Genomic DNA, 22,615 nt, shown 5'->3' on the forward strand with positions numbered 1-22,615 from the left:
AGGTGATACCCCATAGACCCGCAGCTTGATTAGAAGTCGCTTGTGAGGAACGGTGTCAAAAGCTTTCCAGAAATCTAGAAATACGGAATCAACTTGAGATCCCCTGTCGATAGCGGCCATTACTTCGTGCAAATAAAGAGCTAGCTGCGTTGCACAAGAACGATGTTTTCTGAAACCGTGCCGATTACGTATCAATAGATCGTTCCCTTCGAGGTGATTCATAATGTTTAAATACAATATATGCTCCAAAACCTTACTGCAAACTGACGTCAATGATATAGGTCTGTAGTCCGATGGATTACTCCTACTACCCTGGTGCGACCTGCGCAATTTTCCAATCTGTAGGTACAGATCTAACGGTGAGCGAGTGGTTGTATATGATTGTTAAGTAGGGAGCTATTGTATCAGCGTAACCTGAAAGGAACCTAATCGGTATACAATCTGGACCTGAAGACTTGCCCGTATCAAGCAATTTGAGTTGCTTCGCAACCCCTAAGGTATCTACTTCTAAGAAACTCACGCTAGCAGCTGTTCGTGTTTCAAATTCTGGAATATTCCATTCGTCTTCCCTGGTGAAGGAATTTCGGAAAACTGCATTCAATAACTCCGCTTTAGCGGCACAACCTGAAAGTGGTTATTGGACGCTGATATCAAACGTAGACAGTGATCACATTAGTGCGCCCGGACTGTGTATTCGTGACCACAGCCAATGAAAGTGAGATCTAATGTGATCGTGAACTCTGTTTTACAGCGCTGAAGCCCTTCGCGGAGGTGAGCATTGTGCAGAGGATAATGGAGCACAGCCCTGTGCAGCAGTTCAAGTACTTCAAGGTGCTTATCCAGGAGTTCCACATAAAGCTCGACTTGGGCTTCATCAACAGCCTCATCCAGCTGTTCATGGCAGACGAACTCAGTGACGCGCAGGAGGTAAATGTGTGTGCTGTACTGATCAAATTAATTGATGCTCTTCGTCTGGTGGAGTTAGAGTAGTTTATGCACTCAATTTACTGCAGTGACTCTAGTTACCTATAATTATTCCAAGTATTTCAGATTTGTCTTTGCGAAACTTAAAATTTTGGTAACAGCATTTATAAGGACATTTGTTTGAATAAATGTTATTTTGAACTAAAACGACATTTAACTTGTTTTCAGGCAGAACAGTTTGCAGCCGACTTAAAGGTGGTCGAGGAGCCTCTCCAGAGTCACGTGTCGATGCAGTCTTCACAGGAGCAGAAGAACTTTTACGATCTCCTGCACTTCTCACCGCTTAAGGTGAGATGCTACACGTGAACCGAGCAAACTATTATGATGCGTAAATATTTTTTAGTGTTCCCTTAACAGAAATCATTTTGGCTCATTGTAAAAAAGTGTTATTTAAGAAAAACTTAATTGTATTTCTCTTTAATATTTGGAAACGTTGTCAGTTTGTAGTCTGTGTATCCCTAGGGGAAGAGATCAATATTACAGAAAGTAGTTTTGATGCAAAAAGGTTCTCGTAGACCTGTTCTCCGTATCCAGTGGTAAAAAAAAAAAATAAATAAATAAATAAATAAAAAATAAAAAAAAAACACCCGTGAACAGTTGCTACATTTATGGAGTACAGGGCGGTTAAGATTAAACTTTCACTACTTCAGGGGAGTTGGAACGCCCTATCCCAACAATGTTAAATTTAATGACATGGCTTCCCTGTATTTCAGGAACTACTGTAACCATTGACATGAAACTTTTACAGGACATTAAACTATATGTTCCGAGTCTACTGAACTACAATAATTGCATTTGAGACGCTGCTTTTGGAAATGCAATTTTTTAATTGCACGGTAAAAATTTTGTGTACTTATTGTACATTATCTTAAATAATTTTAATTTTACATAACATTATGTTCTTCTTTTAGTTTAGTTGACTCAGGATATGTATGTTATTACTCACTGAAAATTTGAATACTCTAATCGAAGTGGTTTCTGAGGTTTAGGGAAAAATGCAACAGGAAATGTAAGTTTTCAGGAATGGCTTCTAAAGTTTCAAAAGACTGTAACTTACTCAACATATGTTTAATTGTGTATTTTTAGTCACTCGGAAGCATTCTGCACCGTACTGAATATCATCCTCTTGATCTTTTTCCAAGTTTTTTCTTCTTTATTGGCTCCTTAGTGGCCAACTGTGCTGCATACACTGCTTTATCGATGCGAACCTTGTCCTTCCGTGCAATTTCTCTGATGCCGTTTGCTCCAGGGTTAATTCCCATATGATGTAGCACTTTCACCCTACCAATGTTGCCATCATTAAAAGCAATAACAGTATCACTGACACCACACGGCTAATTGGGATTTAGAGTCTGACCGTGCAAATACTTCTTCAGTAACTCAGGATTTGCCAGGTCTCTGTAAATAGGTTTTATGATATTCAAGACTGCTGCTGGGATGGAATATTTATGGCTGTATGAACTCTTTGAGTACCGGGTGATGCGGTAATTGCACCACAAATCAGGTCCAGGAGGGCAAAGGTGGTGTACTTGTTTTTCAGCAGTTGACAGTCTGTGGAAAAAGGTAGCCCATAATGCCTGCTTCATTCCCAACAATCCTCAGTATTATTTCTAATGGCCATCCCATAATACTGCCATAGTTCATCAATCATTTTGTCTGTCAGCCTGCCTCTTATAGTTTTACCATCAGAAAGTTTCTTGTCTTTCAAACTTTGTTTCAACTCCCTCAACCTGGTGCCCATCCTCTTCTGGACATGACCTTTATAACATAGCAATCCACAGCCTTCTATATAAATAATTATCAATGTTATTAGATGTGGAAGTAATGCATGTAACAATTTTAATATTTTCAACCGGTGTAGCTTATGTTTAAAAAAATAAAATACAGGGTGATTCAAAAAGAATACCACAACTTTAGGAATTTAAAACTCTGCAACGACAAAAGGCAGAGCTAAGCACTATCTGTCGGCGAATTAAGGGAGCTATAAAGTTTCATTTAGTTGTACATTTGTTCGCTTGAGGCGCTGTTGACTAGGCATCAGCGTCAGTTGATGCTAAGATGACGACCGCTCAACAGAAAACTTTTTGTGTTATTGAGTACGGCAGCAGCGAATCGACGACAGTTGTTCAGCGTGCATTTCGAATGAAGTATGGTGTTAAACCTCCTGATAGGAGGTGTATTAAACGTTGGTATAAACAGTTTACAGAGAATGGGTGTTTGTGCAAAGGGAAAAGTTCTGGACGGCCGAGAACAAGTGATGAAAATGTAGCACGCATCCAGCAAGCATTTGTTCGCAGCCCAGGAAAATCGACTCGCAGAGCTAGCAGAGAGCTGCAAATTCCACAATCAACTGTATGGCGAGTCCTACGAAAAAGGTTAGTTATGAAACGTTATCCCGAGGCGATGGATCGGCCGCCAGGCAGCCCGTGACAGAGCACTTCATCACTGGCCTCCAAGAAGCTCTGATCTTATCCCCCTGCGATTTTTTCTTATGAGGGTATGTTAAGGATATGGTGTTTCGGCCACCTCTCCCAGCCACCATTGATGATTTGAAACGAGAAATAACAGCAGCTATCCAAACTGTTACGCCTGATATGCTACAGAGAGTGTGGAACGAGTTGGAGTATCGGGTTGATATTGCTTGAGTGTCTGGGGGAGCCATATTGAACATCTCTGAACTTGTTTTTGAGTGAAAAAAAAAGCTTTTTAAATACTCTTTGTAACGATGTATAACAGAAGGTTACATTATGTTTCTTTCATTAAATACACATTTTTAAAGTTGTGGTATTCTTTTTGAATCACCCTGTACTTTCCATGTGAGTTTATATATATAATCATTTTATTCGGAAAATTGAAAATTTTTTAATGAGATAAAAATCCAAAAATGTAAAAAAGGATTTTCCGTTCTAACTGCCCTTAAGTCAGTGTAATGCAAAAGTATTTACTGTATGGGTACCCAACTTTGTCAGTGTAGATGCAAAATTATTTACCATACGGGTACCCAACTTTACAGGAATGATGCTCAGACCGTGCACTGCAAGATTTGCATTGTTAGTCGTGTTAGTGTAATGACTTGCCACTAACAAGGGGACAGCAGCACGACCATGGGGTCGGGGATTTGTCCGCAATTTTGTGTTGTGAACGAGGACCCCTAACACCTCATGTGGTTAAAATATTAGGACGCACTACTTGGAAAATCCCGAGAAAAATCAATCCAAAGTTTCTTAGGCACCTTACGAGTGCAAAATGTTAGTCCACTGCCGAGCCGCCATCTGGCATACGTGGTTAGCGCTCGGACCCTTATGCCAAAGGTCTCGAGTTCGATTCCTCCTCCAGCACTTTTTTTTTCTTCTATTGCTTGCAAAATTGCAGTGCATTGTTACAGAAGAATAGTGAAATTAATTCCTGGGAAGATTGTATAAAAATTCATTCTATAATTCACCATCAATTATCGTCACCAATATTCCGAGACATGATTCAATATGCCTGCTTTGCCTCAAAATTGTCAAACTCGAAACATTTTCGTAAATGTTAATGGGGCATGTTTTTGTACAGATTTATTGCAAATGCTCTGTGATTGTAAAAAATCCGCTTTTATATGTTGCGCAAGATTTATTTTTTTAACGATAATTACCACTGCGGTTCTTCTTTATAATTATTATATGTATAAAAATTGAATGTTTTCCAATCGACTTTGTTATTCTGATTAAAAAGGCAATGTTTCTCCTCATATACTTTACAATGAAAACTGGGAAACCCACTGCCATGAATTGTGTTGTCGGACAAAAAGAAAATATCTTTTATTCAATCAATTCGTTAAAGATAATGTAGGTTTTTGAATCTTTCTGAATAATTGGTGGAATAACCAAAGAAAATGAAACAGAAGGGGGAAAAAAGTGCCACAGGAGGAATCGAACATGAGACCTCTGGCGTAAGACTCCAAGCCCTAAACGCCTAGGCCAGACGGTGGCTCAGCAGTGTACTAACATTTTATACTCATAAGGCACCTAAGAAACTTTGGATCGTCCTAATATTTTAACCACATGAGGTGTTAGGGGTCCTCTTTCACCACACAAAATTGCGGACAAATCCCCGACCCCATGGTCATGCTGTCTCCTTGTAAGAGCAGGTGGTGGTACAGCGACATAAGGTCAAAACACAAGCATACGTTTCCATTACAGCTGCAGACAGTGAACATGGGTCTGGATAACCAAAGCTGTTTCATCAAAACAATTGCAGTACAGCTGCTGTTCTTTGCAAGTATTTACGCATTAAAGGGATACAAACAGGTCCTCTTCCCACACTATGGTTGAAGAATGTGAATTAGAAGTTGGAATTAACTGGCAGTTTGGGGACTGAGTGAGGCAAATGGCCAATTGTGCTGAGGCAGGGAATGCTGATCGCAATGTGCGATTTTCGAGCAGTGTCTCGTAACAGCTGAATATTACACGCTCCACATTTCGTAAAGTGCTGCAAACAATAGCTAAGTGGTATCTGTACAAACTTTCAGCCTGTCACGGATTTAGATGACCATCAGTTTGAGCACTGTTTGTAAGCTGGAATGTAAACATGGTATGCACTTAACAGATGTTATCATCCCAAGTGGAAATTATTTATTTTTTTTTTTTGCCCCCCCCCCCCCCCCCTGTGGTATATTCATTACTTCTCTTCCACATGTCCTTCCAAATGCTTTCCCAGATTTTCATTGTCCTACAATCACTCATTTTTCATGAGACTCTTCTCAAGTAGTGAAAGTAGGCTGAGAACTTAAGACAACTTTCAATACATTTTGGAGAGAATGTTTATAGAGTATGGCAGCAACCAGCCACAATTTACATTTGACTGTCTTTGCTGAAGGAGCGCTATTACCAGTCCCTAATTTGCAAATTCCTCATTGCTTTTACCAAAATATGTGGTAGATTGTTGTAGAGGTGAGTTGTCCAAAGGGTAAAAAAAAAAGTAAACGTTTTCAAGGGTTGGCAATAATTTGCACTACAAACTCATGTTAGGGCATAACTTACCTGAAATCTCTGCTTGTAACATTTGTTTTCTACTTCTTTCTGCAATGAATGTCATTGACATTGTTCTTCATATTTCCTCCTTCACTCACAGTGGTTTCATTTTTATTAACATTTGTTGAACAACAAGAATAATAAGTTTGTTTGTGTGGTCATCCACTGCAGCAAGCACAGAAATACTTGTTTTATAACATCTATTCTTGCTGCAACGAAATTTATTTTTCCTAGATGCATTTCACCTTTCTCTTGCTCTAAGGTGTCTTCACTGGGATCTATAACGATACAGTTTTGTTATTTTTAGATTATCAAACAGTTCACGTCATGTTTTTTATGTAAATAAGTAATTAGTTACAATTTGTTGTGATCTGAGAAACAGATCACAGCATACTGTAAGTTATTACTTATTTACATAAAAAAACATGATGTGAACTGTTCAATAATCTAAAAATAACAAAACTGTATCATTCTAGATGCCTAAAAGCGAGAAAAAGGTGAAACACTTCTGAGAAAAATAAATGAAGTTGCAGCAAGGAAAGGTGGTTTTATTCACAAAACAAGAACAAGAATAATTATTGAAATGCACCACATATGCACATCTCATCTGACATTATGTTCTCTAGAAACTTATCACCTTCAATTTAAAAACATTGTTTCAGGTTCAGAACAAACACACATTGGCATCTTTATGGACTTACCAGTTATCTTATGACTCAGCTCAAACACAGTTTGTGTGTCTAGACTCATAAAAGACATAGTTTGAATATTGATTTTTCACAAATTACCAATTTTCATAATTTTTCTTATATTTTTTTTCTTTTTCGGTTTATACAATGATGTAGTGCATAAGTTAAGATTTCAGGCGGGGGTGATGAATAGGGTGTCACTTGCACTGACTAATTTAATCTGTTCAATCCACTTATATGTGCTTCCACAGCTTAAACATCTTTCACTGTACTATTTGAGCATTCTTGAATAAATTCCCGACTTTTTCACATATTGTTTTATCACTGAATATTGCTCTCCCATTGTATGTGTTCATACAGAACTGATATTTTGAAATGAACAAAAGAGGTTATGTTTGCTTTTATTTTTTTTTTCAAATAACTGATAAAATTGCTTGATAGTTTGCCAACTTTTCCTACAGTTTTCTCCCCTAATGCAGTTTTTCTTGTTAGTTACCGAACGTCCTTCATACAGTGAAGATACCTGGAAGAATCTCGAACTATCAGATCTGTCTCATTGTCCAGATAGTTGCTGATGAACTGAACCTCATTTAAGGTTGAAGTACCACAGCTTCCATCTTTGCTGCCTGTCAGCCTGTCATGAAACATCATTACATTCATCATTTTGCAGAAGACCTTCAACCTTGTTCCACATCAACTAAGACAGTACTCCAGAAAGGAATGTGCTTTTGGCTGTAATAAATTAAAAAAGTGTATTTTATCAACAAAATGTTGACAAAATATAAAACGTGCTGTACTTCTGTTCATAATCATCTCTCATATTTCAGCATTTGTCATAAGTGTCCATGAACTTTAGAATTCCTGTGTTGTAGTTGGCTGTCTTCAGTTCATTGAGTTGTTTATTGCAGTTTTCACCTCAACATCACTAACAAAATGCTTCCAGCACGTGAGATCTTTATGAAAAAGTTTCTTACACAACTTTTTACTTATGTCGATTATTCAATAATCCGTGACAAGTGATGGACATGGACACAATTCGAATTTTATTATGCTTGTTTATTTGCCCATTCTCAAAAATTTCACAATATTTTCAAACATTTTGTTTGTTTGTTTGTTCCTGTATCACTGTACACTACCATGAATCGGTAATAAATTTATGCAGATTTCAATTGCAAAAATCAAATGACACAGTGTTTCTTTTAATCAAATACCTAATACACAACAATAACTCGTTTTAACTTGCACTCCCACAGCTCTCTAAGATGAGATAGCTAGTAAATCATTTGACCTCCGATAGAACGCTAATACTGTCTCGCACTTTGGGAGTGTGGAAGAAGCTATTGGCTGCCGAATTACCCGTGTTGGTTATGTCAGCTGTCACCATGTGGGTGACTTCCTGGATTCAAGTAGAAGTAAGAGTGCTTTATCCAGCTTGTCTGTGACAGGTGCAGCAGAACTTCTACATCTTCAGTTACCGTATTTACTCGAATCTAAGCCGCACTTTTTTTCCGGTTTTTGTAATCCAAAAAATCGCCTGTGGCTTAGAATCGAGTGCAAAGTAAGTGGAAGTTCTGAAAAATGTTGGTAGGTGCCGCCAGAACTAACTTCTGCCATCGAATATGTGTAGCGCTACACAGGCATGCTTTGCAGGCACAAAGATAAATACTGGCGCCAAAACCTCTGCGTCAGTAAATAAATTAAAAAAAAAAGGTGTAAGACAAGCTTTTTTCTCCACCCCGAGTTTCGACCACTGCATTTTCATACATTATCCAACGAAGTAAATACAAATTCCGTGTTGTTCATCTTCGAATGTAGCAGCATTTCAATGTACTACGAAAATCCGAATGGCAAGACTATTTGGGATGTTTGTCAATATGGCCAACTGTACGTTCTGAATTTTTTCCTACCTGTGAGAAGAGATGGTTGCTAATAGGAACTTTAATGAATTGCGAATCACATGCAGTATTTTCTTCAACATAAGAATAACATGGATATAAACATTTTGCCATGTATTCTTTCGTGTTCGCTGCTATCTCATTCAAATCGTGTCTACCTAAGAACCTATGAAACTAGTGTGAGACAGCAGCAAATGCGGAAGAATATACATATCATGTCATGTTTATATTCGTATTATTCTGATGCCTAATAGTGATACAATCAGAAATGAAGCACAGCAATTGACTAGATTTTTAAATCTAAGATGACTAATTTCTGTGCAGGATGTAATGTACAAAAGAGGCGTCTGCAAAGATTTTCAGACGGAGAAAAATTTTAGCTAAACTGTCGTTCAGAACATCTATCATACGCAGTCTATTATTTGGTTCTTGTTGATCATTATCAAAGAAAACATCAGTATAATTAACAACAAATAGCAGTCTCTTGCCATTGTTTCGCTAATAAGACAATTCCTTTCTTTGTTTAATTGTAAGCGGCGGTAGCGCGCACCTAAGCAAGCCATGCCGCGAGCGGCGACAGGTCGTAAACACTTACTATCAGAATGCGACAAACAACACGTGACACAGTACAATAATGCATTTTCAGCCTAGAGTGACGTAAACACCTATAACAAAGAGAACGGCACTTATCAGATCAAAGAAAAATAAGCAACCCATTCAAACCAGACGAAGCACGCCTGACGCATAGCAATGGCTTCCTGGAAAAGCTTAACTGCTAAGCTTATGACTCGAACCAAACTACTGTAGCTGTATCGTCATTTATTCTACCTAAATTGTGTCTCATATTACAGTAGACCAACTTTGTTTCGATTTGGAGGTGCGGCCTAAAACTTTTCTCTCCCCTTGAATTTCGAGTCTCAAATTTCAGGTGCGGCTTAGATTCGGGAAATTTGTTTTCCTTGATTTCGAGTCTCATTTTTCAGGTGCGGCTTATATTCGAGTGTGGCTTAGATTCGAGTAAATACGGTACTCAACATATATGATCTGTAAGGCACTGTACAGTGAATGACAGAGGGACTTTGTACCATTTTCTTTCGTGTCCTGCTTTCAAGTCGAATGAGGGGAAAAAAGCATTAGAGGTTTGTGCATGTGCAAGTGAATATAATAAGTTTCCTTGCAAGACAAAAGCTTCTGTACACAGATTGGCTCAGCTTTAGAAAACGTTGACCGTGGGAAATCAGCTTAACCTTTCGTTGGACACTGTCCAATGAACTGTCGATGAAAGGTGAGAGGCAAATTCCATATTCCTAAAAGTGTTTAGCACAGTGCCCCATCACAGACTATTAACATAGGTTAGAGGACGCAAAGTATATTTCGTGATATGTGAGTGGTTCGAAAATGACTTAAATAATAGAACCCTGCATCTTGTGGTTGATGGAGATTGTTCATCAGAGAGAATGGTATGGCCAGGTGTGCCCCAAAGAAGTGGGATAGGACTGCTCTTGTTCTCTGCATACAATCATCTGATGTATAGGATTAACAGCAATGTGTTACTGCTGAAATTGCTACTATGTATGGGAAAGTATCTTTGTTGAGTGATCATAAAAGCATACTGGATGACTTGGACAGAATTTCTATTTCAAGTGATGAATGACAGCTTGATCGAAATGTAAAATAACATAAGTTAACATGGATGAGTAAGGACAGCAACCCTGTAATGTTTGCATACAGAGTGCACTGATCAGCTAGAACATTATGACCACTTATCTAATAGGTGATATAATAGTGGTGATGCATTGTGTCATGCAAACAATGAGGCCTTGGTAGGTTGCTGGAGGGAGTTGCTACCACATCTGCACACACACACATGTCGCCTAATTCCCATAAATTCTGGAGGGGGGGGGGGGAGGGGGGATGAGCTCTGATGCCACGTTCATCCGCATCCCAGATGTGTTCCATTGGGTTCAGTTTTGGAAAATTGGTGGGGAGGGGTTAGCACATCAACCGGCCACCGTGTTCTTCGAACCACTCTATCACACTTCTGGCCTTGTGACATGGCACATTTTCTTGTTGAGAAATGCCACTGCCACATGGAATGTAATTTTTGACAGTCTTTTTGTTGTGCCTGTCTGTGACTCAGCATATCCACTATATGACGTGTAGCACCTTTCCTTTTCATGATATTGTTACATTCCATCCTCAATTTTCCATGGTTTGTAGACTGGATAAGAAAAATTAGAGCTCATACAAAGGTGTATAGAAAGTCATTTTCACTTGCTCAATTTGCAAGTGGCATAGGAAAGGAAATGACTGGTAGCAGAACAAGGTACCATCCGCCATGCACCGTACGATGGCTTGCAGAATGTGTATGTAGATGTAGAGTTCCCTTATTTCATCCTTCATGTCCTTGTACAGTGTGAAGGGGGGGAAGCAGTAGAATTGTTCTGCGGTCTGTTGCAAATGCTAGTAGTCCAAAATTCCCCAGTAGCATATTGCAAAGTGACCTGTCTTTTTCCCTCCACTGATTCTCATCCTAGGTCACAAAGCTGTACTCTGTAGTACTCTTGTCCACAGCTCGTGGTCGCGCGGTAGCGTTCTCGCTTCCCGCGCCCGGGTTCCCGGGTTCGATTCCCAGCGGGGTCAGGGATTTTCTCTGCCTCGTGATGACTGGGTGTTGTGTGATTTCCTTAGGTTAAGCTAGGTTTAAGTAGTTCTAAGTTCTAGGGGACTGATGACCATAGATGTTAAGTCCCATAGTGCTCAGAGCCATTTGAACCATTTTTTTGTAGTACTCTTACTGATCAAGTTGACAAGTGGTCCTTTTGAACTACTTCAGCATCTTTCTTTAATCTGATTGTGGGGATCCCAAGCTCTGACACAGTACTCAAAAATGGGTTACATGAGCTTTCTGTGCACATTTTCCATTGTAGACATGCTGCAAATTCATAGAAGTCTCTCGGTAAACAATAGTTGGCCACTCACTTTCCCTACAGCTGACCTTGTGTACCCATTCTAGTTTGTGTTGTTTCTCAGTTTTACACCTAGATATTTTATCAACATGAGAAAATACCAGTAAGAGTGTATTTCAACATTACAGGAATGTGTCTCTTACCTTACGGATTAATTTGAATATGTCCAGATTTAAAGCAAGCTGCCATTAATTGCACAAAATAGAAATCCTTCCAAGTCATCCCAAATCTCCCGACACTCACCTAACAATAACACATTCCCGTACACAAAAGAATCGGTGACAGATTGCTGCCCTCCCTGACAGACATGCCGCTAATGTAATCTGAGTTTTGAATGTGATTTTACATTTTACCTACATGTTATCTAGTATTAAAAATCCGGTATCAAAAATGGAAGAAGAAAATGGTTTTAAAATGCAGGGTTATTCAGAAAGATTCATCAAGTTTAACTGATTTGTATTTCATGCAATAAAAGTTGGATTTGAATAAACTATGTACATGTGGAAACAGAAAATTTTAAAGTTTAAAGACACTTGTTGTAACTGTTCTGCTGCCACATGGTGAATACATACGAGGTTGCTAAATTTGTCTCATATGCAAAGATTTGTCTCTCATGCTGTAGAGTGTCCTGCAGCTGCGATTCAGTTCTGCAGCTCAGCTTTAGCTGTTGGTAGAGCCATGAGGTAAACTGCTTCATTTGCTTGTTTGGCCCCCACCCTCCCCTCAGAGCCCCACGAGAAAAAGCCATGAGGCACGATGCAAGGAGATAACACTGTTTAGGACACAAGACCCAGACCTTCTTCTCCCATGCAACTTATCCACTGTTGCGGAAGAGATCATTTTGAAAATGCTCAGATGTTGAAGTGGCAATGAGGATGGCAAAAAACACATTTAGCTTCGAGGAGTCTCTCGTGTTGCAGTGATTCTTGGTGATTTAGCAGACCCTATATGTGAACAGTGTGTGTATTCAACTTCCCACTAAGATTAAAAATTGATCTAACTTTTCATCCGCCATCTTTCTTACAGCATTGCCACAAAATTCAGTATCTTTTTCATTTAAAGCAAGTCCCTGCACAAGTTGGAAACAGTAGTGCACATTCGGCAAATGGCACCTTAAAACTGCACCTTAAGTGACAACTGATGCAAACTTGTCGTCCGTTGGCACAAGAGCATCCGTCGGCAGTAGTAATTGAAACAGTAGATCTTTCTCTTTGCGACAGTGTGTAGGTTGCCCAATCAGTTTGTATTTGATGAAATAAAAATTGACCCTCAAGCAGGAGTGCTGCATTTCATTACACAAGTGGACCCACAGTGTAATTTGAATATCTGTCTTTATGTTACCAAGATGTATGAACAAAATCATAGTTTAATCTTAACTAAACTTACACTATAAACACTAAATCGGTGTTTAATTAAACAACCAAGAAATAAACTTCCATTGTATCACTCTGTTGTTATGTAAAGGTGTTACCCCACAGTAACGATCCACTTGGAACATTAAACAGTGCAGTTGAATCAGATCCCAGCCAACCACTTGTTCGGTTACTAATTATCTAATGGATAACTACCTAACTGTGAGATTTGAGATTGTGCTGCTAGCTTGGAATCTGAAACATTTTATCGCATGGGTAGGATTTCCCCCCCTCCCCTCCTTATTTAACTCGCTGTTCATTACATATTTCTACTCTGCTCTCTTCAACATATGACAATGCAAATTATCATTAGGTTAGCTGAAGCAACAAGGAAGGAATAGGTATGGGCTCACAGCTATAAAACAACAATTCAATGGTACAAGACAATGTTATTTGCGGTCGGTGCACTCTATACATAGGCACGCCCCTCGGTGCTTAGTTAAAATGACATTCCTCGAGTAATCTTATATTGTGCTGGCAGGTGATGTGGAAACTTTCGCTCGCAGGTTCACCTGAGCTTTTCTCTGAGTGGAGGCGACTCGGGCTCGAACCAGCTGACACAGACGCCGCTGTTCCTGAACGTGCTGCTGCAGAGCTTGGGTGTGACGGTGACAGACATGCAGGACGTCATCTTCAAGTGAGTACCCCATTGTAACATGCCGGGCTGTATCCTTGTATTAGTGCCTCTTAAAGTTCACATCGCAGCCGGATGTACCGGTATTGAAACATTTCCTCACCCAGTACATAGTACACAGTGTTCCTGACCTACCTTGCTTTGCTTATTCAATATTGTCTTCCCGGTAGCTGCGTCTGTTTCACCTAAATCACACTGAAATTAAGAAGCCAGGATCCTAGATTAAGTTTCCCAAAATCAAAAGTCAAGACCGTATTCATTGACGTACATTTATGTCAGCCACAGTGCGATTTATTTGTTATCACTCACACACGCAATATTCGTGTGACCAGGCCTCTTACACTTAATCGTCACATTAGGTAGGTCAAAAACGTCCAGTATTTAACAACGTTCACAATTACAATTTTTTGGTGCCGACCGGAAAAATTAACCGATTTGCTGCACTTTTTTTGCTTCGTAAGAATCTGACCGAGAACTAACTGAGAACTGCACCAGCTCGGACCTTATATAGACGAGTGCTTGAATATTTGACTATTTCTGTTAATATATTATAGTTTATAATTTCCCAGGGTTAAAATGATACTTTCTAATTGGTTTTGAAGTTAACTACTGGGTTTTATTATTTAAATAACATGAGTGAGCTGTATCAATTTAAATATGCGGAACTAACTTATGCATCTGCAGTGGGAATTCCTGACTTATAACCATGGCAGCCCTCTCGAACAATAATTTTTACATATTCAAATGTACTTAATTCTTAATTAATGCACTTACAAAGTTGAGACTGGAGTCATTTTACATAGAAAAATAAAGGTAGCAAAAGTATCGAAACAGATCTCGGAATTATTTAGTAGTTTGGTCACAATTGGCACTGAAAGTCATACAGGCTACAGATTTCAAGTGTTAATATCTAGTTAACTAATAGACTTAGGTTAATTTAAACACTTTGCTGGAATCAGTAAAATTTAGGCTTTCTTTTGGATGCAGTCTTATAGCTGAATTTGATCTATTAGCTCACTCGAATTTTACTTAATATGTACTGCACAATATACGTCATTGTTCATAACTTTTAATAGGATGCATTTCCAATAAAACTAATTAGCTCATTACTTTCAGAATAGACATTAGAATGTACTGAAATAATAAATTTTACTAGGGGAATTTTATTTAAACTATTTCTACATTCTGTACTATGAGGCTGAAGGCCACAGAATCTGTAGTTGGAATCTGAGTAGTGAAAATGAAAAAAAAAAAAGAAAAGAAAAAAAAAATTTCATTGCTTAAATAAGTTACTGAAGGAGTGTAAAACCAAAACAGGATAGCAGTGGGCAACCCTGCTTCATTACACCATCTCGCCCAGATCTTCCTGGTGAATGCGACGGTTCATAAAATTTTAACAAGGAAGGCTGGTAGCTAATGTGCAAAAAGAAAAGAACATGGGAGAAATTTGTTTTCTTAGTGTAAATGGGTGATCTTTCCTCCCCTCCCTCTCTTGACTGTGGCACCCAGTGGAAAACAAATTAAAACAGTTGTCTGTGTCAGTCACTTCTCTTCTGCAACTCATTCTGTGGACTTAACCTTCATCTTCAGATGGATCAGCAGAGGTTACACATATGGTTCTCTTTGGTGGATTTGGTGAACTCTCCACCTTCTGCTAGATTTCATTACAGTTCGGTTATTATGTATAAGTGATGTTATCTTAATGTGGACTGCAGTCTTACATTGTAAATAGTAACAAAGTTGCTAACTAGATATTACTGCAAAAAGACAACACCTTTTTGCAAAAATTTACATTGTCTCTCTTGCAAGAAATCTGCAATCAGTGGCTGTACGACAGATTTTATTGTCCATCCAGTTTGCTTATATCTCTTATGTAACAGTCAGTTTACATTCCCTCTTCCCCTCTTCAGATCCTTACAGTTAACAAAAATATGAAGGGCAGTCAAATAAAGATGAAAAGCTCCCCATAATATGAGTACATAGTCTGCCTGACAGCTGGCCCCACTATTGTTACATTTCAGTAGTCACCAGTGTTGTAGGGGAGTGGCCAAGTGCCATATATCAGAGATGCATGCAGTCGTTGGGTTTTGACCTCGGTTGTTGGCGGACTGCTCTGGTGTGTTCATCCAGCTATTGACACGGAGGAAAGCAGAGTGAACACGGTTTGTTTTCAGGCGACTGAGGGTGCCGAACTATGCGGAATTCGTCATCGCACTTCCACCGTGTGCAGTAAATACTGCACGTCTCTGATGCATGTTCGTGAGTGGCAGAGGAAATTCTGGGAATGGCACTCGTTACTGCGAGACAATCCGTGTTCGTGACGGACCTGTCGAGGCATTACTCCCGATGTAAGGAGGCAGATTGGTGGCCTTATTCGGGCAAACAGTCGAACGCAGAGGATGAAATTCCTGTTCAGATCGGTATTACCTGTGGCTCCGTGCGTGCTATCCGCAGCTCGTGGCCTCGTGGTCGCATTCTCACTTCTCAAGCACGGGGTCCCGGGTTCGATTCCCGGCAGGGTCAGGGATTTTCACCTGCCTCGAAAGGACTGAGTGTTTGTCTCGTCCTCATCATTTCATTGTCATTCGTGAAAGTGGCGAGATTGGACTGAGTGAAGGTTGGGAATTCGTACAGGCGCTGATAACCGTCAAGTTGAGTGCCCCACAAACCGAACAACATCATTGTCATCCGTGCATGGTATTGTCAAAGACTGTGTGCCTTACTGCAGAATTTGTGCACAGTGGGTGCCACATCATGTGACGGAGGGATAAGAAATGGACAGAATGGCATCGAGTCTGAGTCATCTGCTGCAGTATCGTGAGGAAGGGCTTACATTTCTGTCCCATATTGTCACAGAGGACAAAACGTGGTACCACCATTTCGAGCCCAGGGGCAAACAGCAAAGCCATCAGTGGAAGCGTCCCATGTCTCCCCCGCTGTTCACCAGGTTCCAGTAATTTCGTGACAATCTGCTTCTTCAACTGCAGGGCCCCTCTGCCTAATGACTTCCTCGAGTGTGAAAGCACAATCAGTGCGCAGTGCTATGAAGACACTTTGAAAAAATTGTGACACACCATGAAATAAAAACACCCCGGAATCCTGTTTTGGAGAATTATTAGTTTTTTTTTTTTTTATGAAACTATTCTGAGGTCTCATTGTGGTGGGTGTTCAATAACTAAGCATCAAATAACCTGATGCACAAAACATACTACCAGGTATGTTTTAAATGTGGTGCTGTAACAGTGTTGTGTGCCTTAGGATTGTATGACAGTCAGTTATTTTATTTTTCATATTCCTGTGGGTCTGAAGACAGTACGATGAAAGTGAAATTGGTCATAATATTAGAAAAAAAGCACTTGGCAACTCATTATTTCTATTACCAAGTGATGACCCCAGGACCCAGTACCACTTGCATATTGTGTACCTGTTAACTTCCAGAGACAAAAAAAGTTTGAATTTCTGTATTTCATGTAATTATTGACTCAATTTAAAAAATTAAAAAAACTGTCATAATATACTCATTAAGAGGTATAATCTTATGTTAGAAGATTATCACAATAAGACAAGTATTGCACTCAGTGTGTGTTTGTATTGAGGCAGAAAACTGACACACTAAATACCCTGAGTTTATTCATTCAGGATTTGAGCATGAGAGCACTTAGTGACTTCCAATTGACTTTAAATATAACATCAAACTTTTTCAAAACTTTTTTCTCACCGACAGCCCCTACCAAATGATGAAAAGAAAAAGGTTTACCGTTCACTGCATATTGATGGCTTGTGCAGTAAAACTGTATAATCAGGAATGATGTACTGTGTACTTCTTTACCAGCAACTCTGTTTGCAAGCAGTATCCACGTATACTACTGAATGTACTACAGTAGTAAATTATATGGCTCATACTTCAGGAGTTATAAAGTCATAAACATTGAGGTACATGAAAATCTACTTAAAATGCAGCGCTTTGTTCCAGACTATTCATGCAGTGTTCTATAATGTAAGCACTTACCGACTTCTAACAAACTTAAAGCATAATTTCAAACCTTTTGTAATTTTTTCTCAGTTACATGCTTAAAGTGAGATATTCAGGGTGTTACAAAAAGGTACGGCCAAACTTTCAGGAAACATTCCTCACACACAAATAAAGAAAAGATGTTATGTGGACATGTGTCTGGAAACGCTTAATTTCCATGTTAGAGCTCATTTTAGTTTCGTGAGAATGTACTGTACTTCCTCGATTCACCGCCAATTGGCCCAATTGAAGGAAGGTAATGTTGACTTCGGTGCTTGTGTTGACATGCGACTCATAGCTCTACAGTACTAGCATCAAGCACATCAGTACGTAGCATCAACAGGTTAGTGTCCATCACGAACGTGGTTTTGCAGTCAGTGCAATGTTTACACATGCGGAGTTGGCAGATGCCCATTTGATGTATGGATTAGCTAGGGGCAATAGCCGTGGCACAGTACGTTTATATCGAGACAGATTTCCAGAATGAAGGTGTCCCGATAGGAAGATGTTCGAAGCAATTGATTGGCGTCCTAGGGAGCATGGAACGTTCCAGCCAACGACTCGCGACTGGGGAAGATCTAGAACGCCGAGGACACCTGCAATGGATGAGGCAATTCTTCGTGCAGTTGACGATAACCCTAATGTCAGCGCCAGAGAAGTTGCTGCTGTACAAGATAACATTGGCCACGTCACGGTATGGAGAGTGCTACGGGAGAACCAGTTGTTTCCGTACCATGTACAGCGTGTGCGGGCACTATCAGCAGCTGATTGGCCTCCATGGGTGCACTTCTGCCAATGGTTAATACAACGTGTCAATCCTGATTTCAGTGTAAACGTTTTCTTTATGGATGAGACTTCATTCCAGCGTGATCAAATTGTAAATTTTCACAATCAACATGTGTGGGCTGACAAGAATCCGCACGCAATTGTGCAATCACACCATCAACACAGATTTTCTGTGAACGTTTGTGCATTGTTGGTAATATCTTGATTGGGCCCCATGTTCTTCCACCTACACTCAATGGAGCACGTTATCATGATTTCATACGGGATATTCTACCTGTGCTGCTAGAACATGTGCCTTTACAAGTACGACACAACACGTGGTTCATGCATGATTGAGCTCCTGCACATTTCAGTCGAAGTGTTCGTACGCTTCTCAACAATAGATTCGGTGAGCGATGGATTGGTAGAGGTGTACCAATTCCGTGGCCTCCACGCTCTCCTGACCTCAACCCTCTTGACTTTCATTTATGGGGGCATTTGAAAGCTCTTGTCTACGCAATCCCGGTGCCAAATGTAGAGACTTTTCGTGCTCGTATTGTGGACGGCTGTGATACAATAAGCCATTCTCCAGGGCTGCATCAGCGCATCAGGGATTCCATGCGACGGAGTGTGGATGCTTGTATCCTTGCTACCGGAGGACATTTTGAACATTTCCTGTAACAAAGTGTTTGAAGTCACGCTGGTACGTTCTGTTGCTGTGTGTTTCCATTCCATGATTAATGTGATTCGAAGAGAAGTAATAAAATGAGCTCTAACATGGAAAGTAAGCGTTTCCGGACACATGTCCACATCACATATTTTCTTTCTTTGTGTGTGAGGAATGTTTCCTGAAAGTTTGGCCATACCTTTTTGTAATACCCTGTTTAACACATTAACTCATATGTGAAGTAATCAGACTCTTGAAGCTGTTTTATACATTTGCGTTTGAGTCTTTAAAGCAATAAGGTTTACTCATGGAAAGTATTCCTGTAGTAGTTGATGTTAGAGCTGCACCTTTTTTTAGATTGAAGTAGCTGACAGGTATACTGAATTAAAGGAAGTCCCTCTAACTAAGGACTCGCCTTCAGAGGAGGTCGGGTATCCAAGTAGAGAAGGAATTATCATATTTCATCAAAATTTAAGAGGTGTTAGAGATGAAGTTAGTGAACTGTTTATAGATTATATCGAAGCACCACTTAAGTAATTTGACAATTCAGAGTCTTCCTTTACCAGGATGCAGATTAGTTAGCTGTTTTTCAAGGAGTTCCTCGTGGAGTGGGGGAGTGGGCATGTATGTTAAAAAAAAAAAAAAAAAAAAGTATTCCGTTTGAGCTCATAGATGTATCATGGCACTGAACTGAACAGATATTTGAATGTTGTGCATTGCCAGTGAACTTAATGAAATTAAACTTCTAATTGCTGTTGTTTATAGCTCCCCTAACTCTGATTTTAGATCATTTCTTGGTTCACTTTATAGGAAATACCAAAAATTAGTTATATGTGGTGAGTTCAGTATTAAATTTGCACATGATTGTGCAAGAAAAAGAATGTATGTAGATCTCCTAAACTAATATGATCTGATGCAGACTGTGTTTTTTCCAACTAGGGTGCAGGAGAACAGTAGCACAGTCATAGACAATATTTTTATTCATTCTCTATTATTAGATGGGCATTCTGTTAGTTAAAGGGTCAATGGCTTTTCAGACCATGATGCACAAATTTTAACAGTAAAAGGCTTTTGTACTCAAACAAATGTCACATATAATTAAAAACTATGTAGGGAAGCCAAGGCAATAGCAATAGAGAGCTTTTTAAACCTCATTAAGGAACAAGAATGGCAGGATGTTTATAGTGCCGATAACATAAATGAAAAATATAATGCTTTCCTTAACGAATTTCTCATGCTCTTTGAGAGTTGCTTTCCATTAGAACATTGTGAATGCGGTAGTAGCAGTGAATGGCAGCCTGGGGGGCTGACTAGTGGGATAAAGTTACCATATATAACAAAGCCGGAATTACATCAAAATGTTAGAAGTAGTCACAATCGAGCTACAGTAGCCCACTACAAACAGTATTGTACGATGCTGAAGAATGTTATTAGCAAGGCAAAGAGTATGTGGTATGCAAATAGAATAGGTAAATCACAGGATAAAATTAAAACCATATAGTCAGCAGCACAAGATCGGCAATATAAAGTCATTTTGTAGTAAAAATATTTCTGTTACTGATAAGTCAGATATATGTACAGTATTTAACAGTCACTTTCTGAGCATTGTTGGTGAATTAAATAAAAACTTAGTTTCTACAGAGAATTGTGTCACTCTCTCGTAAAATGCATTTCCGAGATTGATGTCTGAAATACTCCTCTTTGATACTGTCGAGGGGGAGATTGAGCCAATAATGAAATCACTGAAGACTAAGGACTCGCATTGATCCATAGTGTTGCCTCATCACTAAACACTAAGTCTGGAAGATAACTGTCACCCTCCATGTTGTCAAGAATGAAATTACAGAACTCCACACATTGTTGCTTATCACCTTCACTAAGAGCTTGCAATAGTTGAATTTTGTACGGTTTCACGTGTAAACGTTGACGCGACACACGCCAGACGGACATCGGGGGCACGTCGAGCTGCACGGTGAACGTATTTCTGTCGACTCTTTGTGAAACTGTGGCGGATGCATTCGACATCTGTGTCAGATACTCAGGGATGGCCCAGCAATTTGCTTTACACAAACAACCTGTTTCTCGGAACTGTACATGCCACTGTCTAACGCTTCGTGCCATAGGAGGATCCACACTGTACTTAGTACGAAAGTCACTCTGAACAGTTATAACTGACCTGCACTGTGTAAAACATAGAACACAAAACACTTTCTGTTGTCCCGAAATCATTTTTACTAGAACTGACGTGGACGCACACTGCTGCTACCTAGCGGGAACTGTGAGAAACGTCAGAGCTGTTCATGCACATACCTCAAACAACATCATAGTTAAGATATTTTTAAATCAAATGATTCATTTTGATATACCCTGTATAAGTGGATATTGGTATTAAATTGAAAGTTACAAAATAATGAAAGATGTCATATCACATGACTTGTAAATATGCTCAGAATTATACAAAATGCAAGTCGGAGGAAAGTTCGTGTCAAAACGAATCCAAAAAGTCCACTGATAAGCAAATGTGAGAACTACAGCAGTGTTTAAATTGAAATGGAAATTAAAATGTAGGTGACCCAGGGACCACCTATATTCGTTGCATGTACGGGTCGTGTACAGATGCTGTTGGAAGGCAATACAGGAAACAGTGATAATATAGACATGAACCATGGACCTTGCCGTTGGTGGGGAGGCTTGCGTGCCTCAGCGATACAGATGGCCGTACCGTAGGTGCAACCACAACGGAGGGGTATCTGTTGAGAGGCCAGACAAACATGTGGTTCCTGAAGAGGGGCAGCAGCCTTTTCAGTAGTTGCAGGGGCAACAGTCTGGATGATTGACTGATCTGGCCTTGTAACATTAACCAAAACAGCCTTGCTGTGCTGGTGCTGTGAACGGCTGAAATCAAGGGGAAACTACAGCCGTATTTTTTCCCGAGGACATGCAGCTTTACTGTGTGATTAAATGATGATGGCGTCCTCTTGGGTAAAATATTCTGGAGGTAAAATAGTCCCCCATTCGGATCTCCGGGCGGGGACTACTCAGGAGGACGTCGTTATCAGGAGAAAGAAAACTGGTGTTCTACAGATCGGAGCGTGGAATGTCAGATCCCTTAATCGGGCAGGTAGGTTAGAAAATTTAAAAAGGTAAATGGATAGGTTAAAGTTAGATATATTGGGAATTAGTGAAGTTCGGTGGCAGGAGGAACAAGACTTTTGGTCTGGTGATTACAGAGTTATAAATACAAAATCAAATAGGGGTAATGCAGGAGTAGGTTTAATAATGAATAAAAAGATAGGAGTGCGGGTTAGCTACTACAAACAGCATAGTGAACACATTATTGCGGCCAAGATAGACAATAAGCCCATGCCTACTACAGTAGTACAAATTTATATGCCAACTAGCTCTGCAGATGATGAAGAAATAGATGAAATGTATGATGAGATAAAAGAAATTATTCAGGTAGTGAAGGGAGACGAAAATTTAATAGACATGGGTGACTGGAATTCGTCAGTAGGAAACGGGAGAGAAGGAAACATAGTAGGTGAATATGGATTGGGGGGAAGAAATGAAAGAGGA

The 22,615-nt window shown here is 39.6% G+C and overlaps 1 protein-coding gene across 1 annotated transcript in view; it reads left to right on the forward strand.

Moving 5' to 3' along the window:
* The window catches only part of LOC124552662 (vacuolar protein sorting-associated protein 13-like), an 85,852-nt gene that overhangs the window by 42,477 nt on the left and 20,760 nt on the right, over positions 1–22,615 (forward strand). Inside the window, exons 7-9 of the mRNA XM_047126986.1 lie at positions 752–927; positions 1,153–1,272; positions 13,468–13,598. Of these exons, the coding sequence (XP_046982942.1) occupies positions 752–927; positions 1,153–1,272; positions 13,468–13,598 (427 nt within the window). The remainder of the gene's footprint in view (positions 1–751; positions 928–1,152; positions 1,273–13,467; positions 13,599–22,615) is intronic.

The sequence above is a fragment of the Schistocerca americana genome, chromosome 10 (assembly GCF_021461395.2).
Source record: "Schistocerca americana isolate TAMUIC-IGC-003095 chromosome 10, iqSchAmer2.1, whole genome shotgun sequence".
Taxonomy (NCBI): Eukaryota; Metazoa; Arthropoda; class Insecta; order Orthoptera; family Acrididae; genus Schistocerca; species Schistocerca americana.